Raw genomic sequence first — 12,155 nt, forward strand, 5'->3', positions numbered from 1 at the left:
AAGGTGGAGCAGATAGGTGGGAAGGAAGTTGGACAGGTAGGATAGTACCCCTCCCATTTATCTCTCAGCTCCCTTGGGCCACAAGCTTCATTCCTGAAAATAGATCTTTGCTCAAAATGTCAATTCTGCTGCTCCTCGCATGCAGCCTGACCAGTTGTGCTTTTCCACATTCTGACAGGTTAGAAGTGTGATGGAATAATCTCCACTTGTCTGAATGAGTGCAGCTCAACACCATCTCACTCAAAGAGCCTGCTTGGTTAGCACCACATCCACAAGCACTAATTCTCTCCAATACCTCAGGAGCAGCAGCAATTTGTACAATCTACAAGATGCACTACAGAATTTCACCAAAGATCCTCAGACAGCACCTTCTAAACCCACGATCACTACCAAACCAGGAGGGCAAGGGCAGCAGATACATGGGAACACGACCACCTGTAAGTTCCCTTCCAAGCCACTCACTATCCTGACTTGTCAATAGGGGAAAAATCCTGGAATCCCTTACCCAACTGCAATGTGGATCTATCTATAGTACCTGGACTGCAACAACTCAAGGAGGCTGCTCGCCACCACCTTAAGGGCAACCAGGAATGGGCAATAAATGCTGGCCTAGCCAGTGAAGCCCAGACCCGAATGGATAGGAAGTGATTAGTTCTCATCAAATAAAACTGGATTCTGCTGCTAGGTTGCTTCAGAATTAAACACCTGATTCTTCTGAACTAAAGATTTGAATCTTCTGTTCTAAATTGAAAACTAATTAATGGTCTCCATGTGTTTACTCTATTAAAAATTCAATAGCATAATCATTTTAGGGGTTCCTGCCAGACACTTGCTTTCTTGGAATTGATATAATTATGTCACTGTCCAAATTACTTTGACCTTTTCTTAAAAATAAACCTTCATAGGACTAACTGAAATCCATCTGTTGCTATTTTTAAAAGATCCAAATTCCAACATCAATATGATACACTCTTAACACATGCCTCTACATTAACTGAACACTTTCATACGCTTCAAATGTATGGATTAGCTCCTCTTTCACCATTACCCATGCAACAACTCGTCCTTGGTAAAGACAAATGCAAAACATTCATTTCATACCTTAAGTATGAAACAGAGACAACATAAAAGCCTTTGCCCCTGCCAATATACATAAATCCAATTATGGACCAAAAATTGGCCCTACTTCCCATTACCAGCCTTTTACTAATTATATGCCTATGAGAGGGATTTGGATTTTCTTTAACTAGTGGCCAATTTATGCTCATACACTTTCTTTGATTGTGTTATTTGCTTAGCATCCAACTTCTGAAGCTTCTATATTCAGTCTCTATTTTCCACCTGATAGCATTCCTAAACACAATTTTTCTGCTTCATCCAATACTATTGTCACCCAGGGAGCTCTGCATATATTTGCCCTAACTTTCCCTTTTATGAGAATATATTTTGACTGTACTTCAATTCTATTTAAAGGCAGCCTATCGTTCACTTGCAGTTTTGCCTGCTGATCTTGATTCTAATTCATTTAGACAAGATTCCTTTTTACCCTACCTTTCAGAAGTTGGCTTTTCCACAGTTCATAGAGCCATACAGATGTACAGCATGGAAACAGACCCTTCGGTCCAACCCGTCCATGCCAACCAGATATCCCAACCCAATCTAGACCCACATGCCAGCACCCAGCCCATATCCTTCCAAACTCTTCCTATTCATATACCCATCCAGACACCTTTTAAATGTTGCAATTGTACCAGCCTCCACCACTTCCTCTGGCACCTCATTCATACACGCACCACCCTCTGCGTGAAAACGTTGCCCCTTAGGTCTCTTTTATATCTCTCCCCCCCCCACCCCACTCTAAACCCATGCCCTCTAGTTCCTTTTGTGCTCCCATGAGAAATCCATGCCCTCAGAACATTCCAACTTGAAGACAACCTTATGGAAACAGGAGAAAATCCAGACTAGAAAACTTTAGTTAGCCATTTTTTTGTATCAGAATAGCCTTGAACCAGACAAGTTGAATCAAAAACTCGTAGTGGCACTGGTGAAGGAACAAATTTGGGTGGGACACGAAATGAAGCAGCTGCTTTTTGAACAGTGGTAAAGGATCTCTTGCTTTTAAGTCATGCAAACAAACAGCTCAACCAAAGGTGGAAACTTCCAGTGCTGTCCTTGAAAGGCAGCATCAGAAAGATGCAGTGCCAATCACAAGGAAGGATCCAAGGCTCAAGACAAATCTTGAAATGTCTGCAACAGCACAAATGCAAGAGAAAATACAAGAGTCACCAATTGAAGGAAAACCATGAAAAATAATTTGCCATATCATACTTTCATGCAGTTACCGGGGTCTATGGTGCAATGGTGAACTGTAAGGCTTCCTCTGAATACTAACTTGGAAAGTAGAGTTGAGAATTGAATGGCAAAAATATGTTCAGAACATCCATATTTGCTGTCAGTGGTAGGGAAAAAAAAACTAAGGATAGCCTACAGAACTACCCTTACTCTGAGTTTTTGCTTTAGATTAAGAGTTAAACCGATTGAATGCTTAAGTGATAAAGTTTCCTATTACATACTATGAGACTTGGTTGAGCAAGATCAAAATACAAGACTGGAAGACAGGAGATAAAACCAGTTGTTGGGATTCTTCATTATTTCCTTTCCCCACTCTTGTGTGTAACCTCAGAAAACATGCCAGTCCTGATTGGTCAGGGATTTGTTTGTTTACAAGAAACTCTGGTTTGCAAGTAGCTATTGCATCAGAAATTAGCTCAAAACACAGTTTGCCAAATAGATTTGCAGATTCCTATAAAAAAAACAAGGCACTTATCCAAGAAGGAAAAAATGGTGAAGACTTTAGGACACATCTGTGCATTTGTAGCACATTGGTAGAGATAAGCATTGATACAGGTTAGAGAACAAAGAATGTTCAAGACTCTTAATCAATTCTTAAACACTTGAATAATCTCTGCTCCCTGGCAGATCTCCAGGGTAATTGCTTTCCTTCAAAATAAAGCAGCAATTAAAGCAGCGTACCAAGTGAAAGAATCAATACTTTGCACAGGGCCTGTTCCCCCAAAATGTGGGGTTCTCAATTTCAGGGCAGAAGGTGCTTTGAAGTGAGATGGCTCCAGAAATACCTGGCTATGCTCTAAACATACATTGAAAAAAATGACCAAATTAACGAAGTAAAATTAACCTATGAAACTAGTCTTGCTCGAAATAAATGACGGCAAAGGCTAAAATGCGTTGTTTCAAACAACTGGCATTATTTGTCAACTCCTAAGACAGTATTAATGAAAAGAACCTAATAAATTTGTCCTGCAAGAATGCTTCCTGCTAATTTTGTGACTAAACTGCTGCCCAACACTCTCACCATTAGCTTTAGAGGGTGGACAGCAAGGACAATGGATCGTTTAGTTACATGACACCAGATATATTCACAAGAATATATCATGAAAATTACCAGTGAAGAAATCAGTAATTTTGACAGGGCCAAGTAGGATATTCTGTCTCAAGTTGGTATGCCAGTAAGAGGGAGTCACAATTTCAAGACAGTTAGTAAGAGAGCTAGGAGTGAGAGGAGAAGGAACTTCTTTACTCAATTGTTAGTGTCACTGCTAGGAGAATGAAGGTGAAGAAGTTTCGAAAGAGAGCTGGATATATGAGCTGAAAGGGATGAATTTAGAGGGCTACAGAGATAGGGCTGGAAAACGGGACTTTCTGGGTAGATGTTTCGGGAGCTGGTACAGACATGAAGAGTCGATTGGCCTCCTTCTGTACTGTAAAATTATACTATTCTAATTTATATAGAAGAGGCTTTTTTTTTAAAAAAAGGAGGATAAGTAACACATGGTTAACAAAAACAGCTGCTGTTCTATGCTCTTCAGACTCATTTCAACATTTTTATGGGCATAAGGGACTGGTTTTTGGTCTATCTAGTATTAGAACTTGTCATTTATTATTGGGCAGTGCACATAAGACAATGGAGGAATAGACAAGTTGGCAGTGCCATATGGCTATCATAGACTTTTGTTTTACATTGCCCAAAAAAAAAAAATGCTTGTGCATGTCAAGACATTCCTGCCACTCTAAAATCGAGTTCCTGCAGTCCCCTTGTATCCTATGCACAATAAATAAAAATCAGGATCAATGAGGGCCATGATCTGGTTAATAAACTGCCTGGTTTAAGTGCATTACCTGTCCTGGCAGTCCTCCTTCTGGTGTCTCTCGAGAATGGAGCGTGGGAACTGCTTCAGGCAGAAGCCGCACTCGCTGGGAAGTTCACTCACCGCCTTTTCCACGGCCAGGTTCCTGCAGCACAGGCTCTTGCTGATCTCACAGCGGCAGTTCGGGCAGGTGGCCTGTTCCTCCTTCAGCCTGGCATCAGCCAGCAGGTGAATGAAACAGCCTGCACACATCAAGTGACCATTCGTGCACTGCCGGGCGGAAAGAAAACTTACATTTATACCAAGTTGGACACTGCAGCAAGTCTTTGATTTTTTTTGAACAGGAAGGAGGGCAGTGCTGGGAAGCTGAATATTTCTCATTTTGCATCCACTTGACAGCATGAGGAATTCAAGTTCAGGTTTGGAACTATTCAGGCGCAATGCAGAACACTCCAGCCTCCTGCAATGCCCCAACCCACCTAAATCCAAATTCAAACCACTGGTCATCAAGCCAGCAACTTCTGCTTGCTATACTTACTGTCCTAGTAGTCCCTTCACAGCTAGATTGTAAAACGAGTACCTTGTTTTTATTGAAAATGGGGAGAGTTACTTAAACCTTGTCAGTTGGGGAATTGGATGGAGACAGACACAGTGTTTAACTGTTGTAAAAGTCCTCAACAGCCCTTGGAAATAGAAGAGGCCTTCACCTCCACCTTTCTTCAGCCAGGCAAAAAGTCAGGTCTTGGAGGACAGAAGATAAGCTTCTTAATACATACACCTACCTTTCCCTAACTTATTCAGTGGGAATTGGTAACACTGTCAAGAATCTCTGGGTGCTGGAGTGGGAGGAAGAGAAACAAAACAGCAGATATACCTTGATTCGTAGAACCATAAGCTGCCACAGAACCAACAGATTGCAGCAGCCAGTGACAATACTTTGCCCAAGTAATTTCACATTTGCAGGGAAGGTTTATTGGTGAAAGAACAGTGTAAACTCTCATCATTGGATGCTATGCCAATACCCCAGTACATCAGAAACACTTTATGGTCAACTTGAGTGTACAGCTAAGATTTAACTGAAAAGCAAATTCCAGACAGATTCCCCAACACAGATTTTGTGTCATCTGAGCAAAGTGACATTTTTGAGATTTCAAGAGATGTTCACAAGCCAGGCAGCAAAGCCCACGTGCTGGTAAAGAAAGCTTAAAGTTGGAATTCTCTCTTTCACATTTAAGTAACACCTTTGGCAGGCATGACACAAATGAATTTTAATCAAAAGGAAGTCTTTGGCTGACACCATTCAAAGGGTTAGACAGAGGGTGCATGGCTATGCACTGTGCCATCTGGTCCACTGGCACTATCCAGATTGTCCAATAGTTTTATCAATCAGGGACAGAAAGTAATTTTACCAGACATATCACTATAGATATTTTATGGGAATTTACAAGGAAATCTGGGTACAGCAAGATTACCTACCTTCTCTGTCTCCCTTTCTTATCCTCCACATACCTCAGGACAGTCCCATCATCCAATAGGGGAAATTACCTGGATGGTTTCCCTCCATGAGTTCTAACCTCACTGAAGTCTCTCAAGGGCCATATGATCTTTCCCCACTCCTAAGCTGTATAAGAGCCGTGGCCACACACCGGTCCGCGGTTCTTTTATCGATGGAGGCAGCCTGCAGGGTAGGTAACGCTTACACAGCAAAGGAAAACAATTTTGTCAACATTTAGTAAAATGTCAAAACACTCCAAATGAGAGCTAGAAACAGCAGGATAAGTGGGTATATGTGAGATATGTGGAGGATAACATACATTCAAAAAAATAGGCAAGATCACAGCAAACGAAGGTAGTTAATCATCTTTCTTCCTCATTCATTTATTCTCCATGTATTTTAGGAATGTGCTTTAACACTTAGGAAATGAAAGTGATGAATCTGTGGTAAACCAAACAAGTCTCAAGGCTCAAAATGACTCCTCCTTTTGGAAGATACTTGAGATGATCTTATTAACTAATGATGTTAATACCTTCAATGTGAATACTTCATGGACTTGAATTCATCTCCTGTGGTTATGTGCCTGCAGCAGATAGAATAAGGAAGTTTTTATCTTGTAGTAGCCTGTTCATGAGTCACCAGTCGTATTGCCAATGAAGAGTGCAACAAATAAATCAAGATTTATAGAAAGCTCTTAAGATGTCTACTGAGCTGAATCAAGAGTTTGATGTTATGATGGTGGAGGGGACGTTAGTGATAGGCTCTTTGGAATTTTGCTCGGATCTACAAGCATTCCAAGTTCTACTAGAAGTAATCAGAAAGACACACTAGACAATATGGAGGATCTATCAAGAAATGAACATTCATTGAACCAATCCATGTTTTAAGACAAATGAGATTAGAGGTTTAAAAGGAGCCATTATGCTGTTGTGGCCTCCAGAAGTTAAGAGTCATCCTAAACTATATAGTCAGAGACTTCCATAAGCTAGTTCTAGAAAGTGGCCTCCATTCCAATTGACAACTTTAATGGTTCAATTTGCAAACATTTTAGGGAGATTGATATTGTGATATAGTCCTAAAAATCAAGCTCTTCTCATTCTATCATTGTAGAACAATATGGATGACAAGATTATATCTGTAAATAAAAGACAGGAATGTTCAACATTCATGAAGACTTCTAGTTCAACAGATCCAGGAACCCAACCTAGCCAAAGTCCAAAGTAGACAGCATTTTTCAAGAACACAAATTCAAAGCTTTTGTACAGACTTGTCTTGTACGTCACACAAAGACAGAAGACTGTCTTGAACAACTTCAAGAAAGAAAATAAGATATCACTTTGAGGGGAAAAGTAATCATCCTGAATTTGTATGTGTAGAAAGTTAAAAAGGGCAATCTCAAATGTATAATGTTATTTTAGAGAATAAAAGGCTTAACTTTTCTTGTCTTAAAAAAGGTGACTCTGTATATGGAGAAACACTCTGGGGACTGGAGCAATTTGGTACAAAGAAAATCTTGTTTAAACTGCAACGTTTAATTAACTCTTAGCACCTTTAGATTAGTTTTATTTTTTCTTCCTGGTAGAAAGGCAAGATGGTAAATGTTCATTGATAAGGTTTTCAAGTTAAGTTCCTCGTACTTCAATATTTTCCTGTTCTTAGAGGCGGGCATTTAATCAAAGACACACCCGAAAAAGTCTTTTGACTGAAGAAAGTAAAAATAAATCTCACTGGAATGGCTTTCAGTTTCAGACATTTCTTCAAGACCTAAGTAATTTCCAAAAATTCTTCGAGTGCCATCTAGATAACAGGAATGCTTGAATTGCACCTCTGGAGTCCTAGATTGTCAGACGACGCTTCTAATAGCAAAATTCCAAGCAATGGCTGAAGATGAATAAACCAGATGTCCTCACTTGTAAAGTAAGCCTGGAACCACAGCAGAGTGTTTTGGAGCATTCAATTTCTTTTCCTTCTCAATAACAGTGGATCTCCATAAAATGGATTTTATCTGACCAGAGAATATAAATGAAAAGGTGCAGATTTAATGGGGTTAAAGAATCTCCATTTCAGAAGTTAGAATGCTAGGCCTACTTCCTTTGAAACAAAGGTAAAAAGATTTCCTCAATGGATCAATAACCAAAAGGTCATAAATTCAAAACTATACACAAAAAAAAATCTAGAGGCAAGATGTAAAGAATTTTTCTTAATGAGTTATTGGGAACTAGAACACTGTACAGTTACACAATCCTTTATCCAAAATTCCAAAATCCAAAAAGGTCCAAAATCTTTTTGTGGATGGTCATTTTGACACACGAACAGGGGACCCAACTCTACACCCACTCAAACCACGTCACTCAGATGTGATGTAGTGGCGTGGCCCAGTACTGGCAGGCATCAATGGTGTCTCAGCACTCATAGTATTCACACAACGTGTCTGCTGTTAGGTAATAATTTTTATTTCACTGTGAAGATGTCATTTATTCTGAAATCCGAACAATTCTGAATTCCGAAAAAACAACCCAGGATTCTAAAACCCAGCATTTCAGATAAAGGATTATGTACCTGTACCTAAAAATAGCGCATGGCTCATGATTTCATAAGTACATCTGCAATAACACAGATGACCACTATGGTGTAAACTGTCTTAGAAGAAGGCTGCCACAGATCCACTGTAAATGCAGTGAATGCGAAAAGCACAGGCATAAACCCACCCAACCAAGGCCTACATCAAACCTGTTAAGGCAGAACAAACAACCTTGATCCAGATTGTCAGTCAGCAAAACCGAAGGTCAGAGGTTCCTCTATCAATAGGAAACCTTGTGTTCAAATACTGCAGCCGTGCAAAAATAACACAAAATCCTTTGTTCCAGAAAACATGGACAGATGCTGAGATATTAAAATCTTCAATGCCTACTTAAGCTAGGTTCCACAGCAAAACATGGAGAAAGTGAGGACTGCAGATGCTGGAGAAGTCAGAGTTGAAAAGGGTGTTGCTGGAAAAGCAAAGCAGGTCAGGCAGCATCTGAGCAGGAGAGTTGCTGTTCACAGCCCTCCTGATGAAGGGCTGATGCCCAAAACATTGACTTCCCTTGCTCCTCAGATGCTGCCTGACCTGAAGTGCTTTTCCAGCACCACCCTTTTTGACTCCACAGCAAAACATGAAAACGGAGAATGGAGCCACAGAGTCAATGACGTAGCATAGGCCCATTGTGCCTATGAGGATATGGCAAATGCATTTAGAATGACACCGGTTCTCCAATTAAACTATCCTATCTTAATCAGTTTCTCTTCTATCAGATGAGTCCAAGGATCAAAAGGTTGTTCTTTTACTTGTCAAAGTCCCTCTAAGAATTTTTGCTTGAATTCAAATTTAGTTGTAAAGAAACTCCAAAGATCAAGGTTCTGAAAGGCAGCAAATGAAGTTACTGGGTCTACAAAATGTCACATCATGAAAAAGTGGAAGAGGTTGTGGCATGCCCAATGTCTGTCTGTTGCTGTCTTTTGATGGAAGACAATAAAAGCTCATTGAAGGGTTGTGATTGAAAAGAAATTTCAAAATGGTTGAAACATTTTCTTGAATTCGTTTCATTTCCATTTTCTGATGTAGATATTTCAACTCTTAAGTTTATTTGAAATGAGTCAAAAGCTATACCAAAGCTTTTCACAATGACATGCTTGCAAGATAATATTTCAGAACTGATGTTACTGAAAGACGAAGAAGTTAGATGTTGCTGACTGGAGATTAAGAGAATTGATCTTACATCAACTCGTGTAGTGCAGCAGTGGAATCAGGAAGATTTTTGCAAGTTTTCAGAGATTGTAACATTCTTGGAAGTTTATCAGAGTTGTCATCACCCACAGGCCTATCATGAAGTTTATGAAAAATAGATGAATGAGGAAGAAAGCAGTTAGTTGACTTTGGATGCCTATAAGAAAACCTGACAAGATGGTTAGAAATTGCTCAAGACTAGTAGTTAGGACAGTTCTGTTCCATCAAATGCTCGGTTCCAGCTTAAAACATTAAAACATTTCACAATCCAGTGACATTTTGTAAATGAAACTGATGGAATTTAATAATATTAGCAAAATAAAAAATTGTCATCAATAGTTAACAGACAGAAGCACCACTCAGATCACTCCCCAGTAACCAGAAACATATGCTTTTCTGAGAGCACAGCTCAATGAAAGGGACAATGCCTCTTGTTGATGGAATTCGAGCCTGTTGCTAAAACTCTTAGTCAACCTGTGTCAAACTAATTTGAATGACTACATTAACATTGCTGAAATGATGAATTTTCTATAGATATAGATTTCCATATGCTTTTTGGTTCAGCTCCATGCACACAATAAACATGCATTAATATGCACTTGGAGTTAAACTACTGGATCAGAGAACAGCAATATAGGTGCATTTGCCCTCTGACATCGGGTAATAATGCTAGCTGCATCAGCAATTTTGACAAATTACCAGAGAACTTACAATTTAATGAGGGCCTGCACCCAAATTTTTTTTAAAAACACCTTTCAGCAAATAACTAAAGATTAGTACAGGAGTTCTATACCTATAGTTAGGTATCGTATTTTTCAGCATTACCCATGGCAAGAATATTCTGCCTTACATATAAAGGTAATTACTACATGAGTAACAGCTGTGGTGTGACCAAAGTGATTTGAAGAATCTGAATGCACAAAACCCTGCATAAAAGAAGGACTAACTAATGAACCAAAGACAGCAGTGCTCATTGGGAACAGTTCAGGATGCTGCCCAATTTGCAATGCCTTCCCACGCATCAGTTCTTGGTCCCAACCAGACCAGGGACACTTTAAAGGAGGTGAAGCACATTAGATTTGTAAAGCTCTGTTTAGGCAGGATTCAGGTCACATTATTTTTTTTTTGATGAAGTGTCAACATTTAAAATTTGAATTATGGTGAACATTCTATTGGCTAGTAGAAGGGCAAGGTAGATGTCCGCAAAGACAGGATTGTGTATGAAGATTCTTCACTAATAAAAGTAATGCCCTTCAGTGAGAGAGATTTCAGATTGCAAGAAAATATAGGTGAAAGTGAGGACTGCAGATGGAGATCAGAATCACAAAGTGTGGCACTGGACAAGCACAGCAGGTCAGGCAGCATGCGGGGAGCAGGAGAATTGATGTTTCAGGCATAAGCAAGAATGAACATCAGTAATGGGCGATTGTCCTGCTCCTTGGACGCTGCCTGACCTGAAGAAAACAGGTTCAGTACTTGCTAAATAAAATTCAAACCTATTAGTAGATCGCTGCAAGATGAATAATTCCACTTTCAAGGTTTCCTTCATAAACCTTCTACAAGCATCCAAGTTAATCCTCTTCTATTCAAGATCTGGGAAAAACTGTTCATGACATGAAGACAGCTTCTGCTATTCAAAACCATTTGGCAGAGAGGTTGCAAGAACTGGAAAGATACCCCACAAATTCATCCTGGGACTTCGAAGGATTTAATCTGACTGATTATTTGCTGAGCTATGGGATCAGAGAAACAAGATTTTCCCCTGGTGACGGGGCTTCAAATAGGACCAATCTAAACTCTCCAGAGCTGACAAATGTTTTGCGTGAAAAGGAGAAATGGAATCTGAACTCCTTTCACCAAAGCAGTTTGCTTGGCAGATCCAAAGGACTCTTGTACAGATGCAACGTAATCATCTCTATTTGTTTTGCTGAAAGCTCAGAGCAGTTTTGTTCTTCAAGATAGAATCATTGAAATGATACTGAACAGAAGGGGGTCATTCAGCCCATCTTGCTCATGCCAACCCAAAGACACCAGATGCCCTTCATAATCCCATTTTCCTGCATGCGGCTTATAGCCTTGCAGCTTTCAGTACTTAAGGTGCAGATCGAGGTACTTTTTAAAAAGAGTTTAGGCCCTTTGCCTCCACTGCCAACACAAGCAGCAAATTCCAGACGCCGAAAGGATAAAAGGAGTTAACTAAACTACCTGTACATTGAAATGTACATTGTTAACTTTGTGTTCCCTTACAGCATAGGCAGTGACCACAGGGAAAGGTATACAGTAAAAGGCCAGAAATGCTAACAAAAAGCATGGCAACAAAGTTCACCAAATGATTTGTGGTAGCAAAATTTCTACAATTTAAAGAATTAGTTTCACCAAAGGCCAGAAGATCCTTGCTTTATTTAAAAGGTATAATAAAACAGAATATCTAGTGCACAAATAAAGAAAACTGGATATTAAAGAAATTTCGGATGCTAAGAACAGATGTGTCTGGTAACAAGAAAGGATATCATAGACCACTACATAAGGGGTCAGTGAAGATTGTGGAAATAAACAAAATACAGTATAGAGATAAATTGTACGATCATCTGCAGTGAAGGTGGAGATGAGGCTGCCAGTAAAGAGAAGGAATATTCAAGATAAAATGTAAAAACATGGAGGTGACACAATAGGTGAGTGACAGGAGGAGATGAAGTTCAGCGATCTACTAGCATTGTGAAAGCGTCAC

The 12,155-nt window shown here is 39.7% G+C and overlaps 1 protein-coding gene and 1 long non-coding RNA gene across 3 annotated transcripts in view; one reads left to right on the forward strand and one right to left on the reverse strand.

The window, feature by feature from the left end:
- zftraf1 (zinc finger TRAF-type and ring finger containing 1) overlaps positions 1-12,155 on the reverse strand; it is a 129,532-nt gene that overhangs the window by 74,398 nt on the left and 42,979 nt on the right. For both annotated transcript variants that reach the window (XM_043690960.2, XM_087987683.1), the window contains exon 2: positions 4,198-4,436. In XM_043690960.2, the coding sequence (XP_043546895.1) occupies positions 4,198-4,436 (239 nt within the window). The remainder of the gene's footprint in view (positions 1-4,197; positions 4,437-12,155) is intronic.
- LOC148150031 (uncharacterized) overlaps positions 1-12,155 on the forward strand; it is an 85,321-nt gene that overhangs the window by 42,423 nt on the left and 30,743 nt on the right. The window lies entirely within an intron of this gene.

This window comes from Chiloscyllium plagiosum, unplaced genomic scaffold (assembly GCF_037043375.1).
Source record: "Chiloscyllium plagiosum isolate Xiang-an unplaced genomic scaffold, Cpla_swu_hap1 HiC_scaffold_5, whole genome shotgun sequence".
NCBI lineage: Eukaryota > Metazoa > Chordata > Chondrichthyes > Orectolobiformes > Hemiscylliidae > Chiloscyllium > Chiloscyllium plagiosum.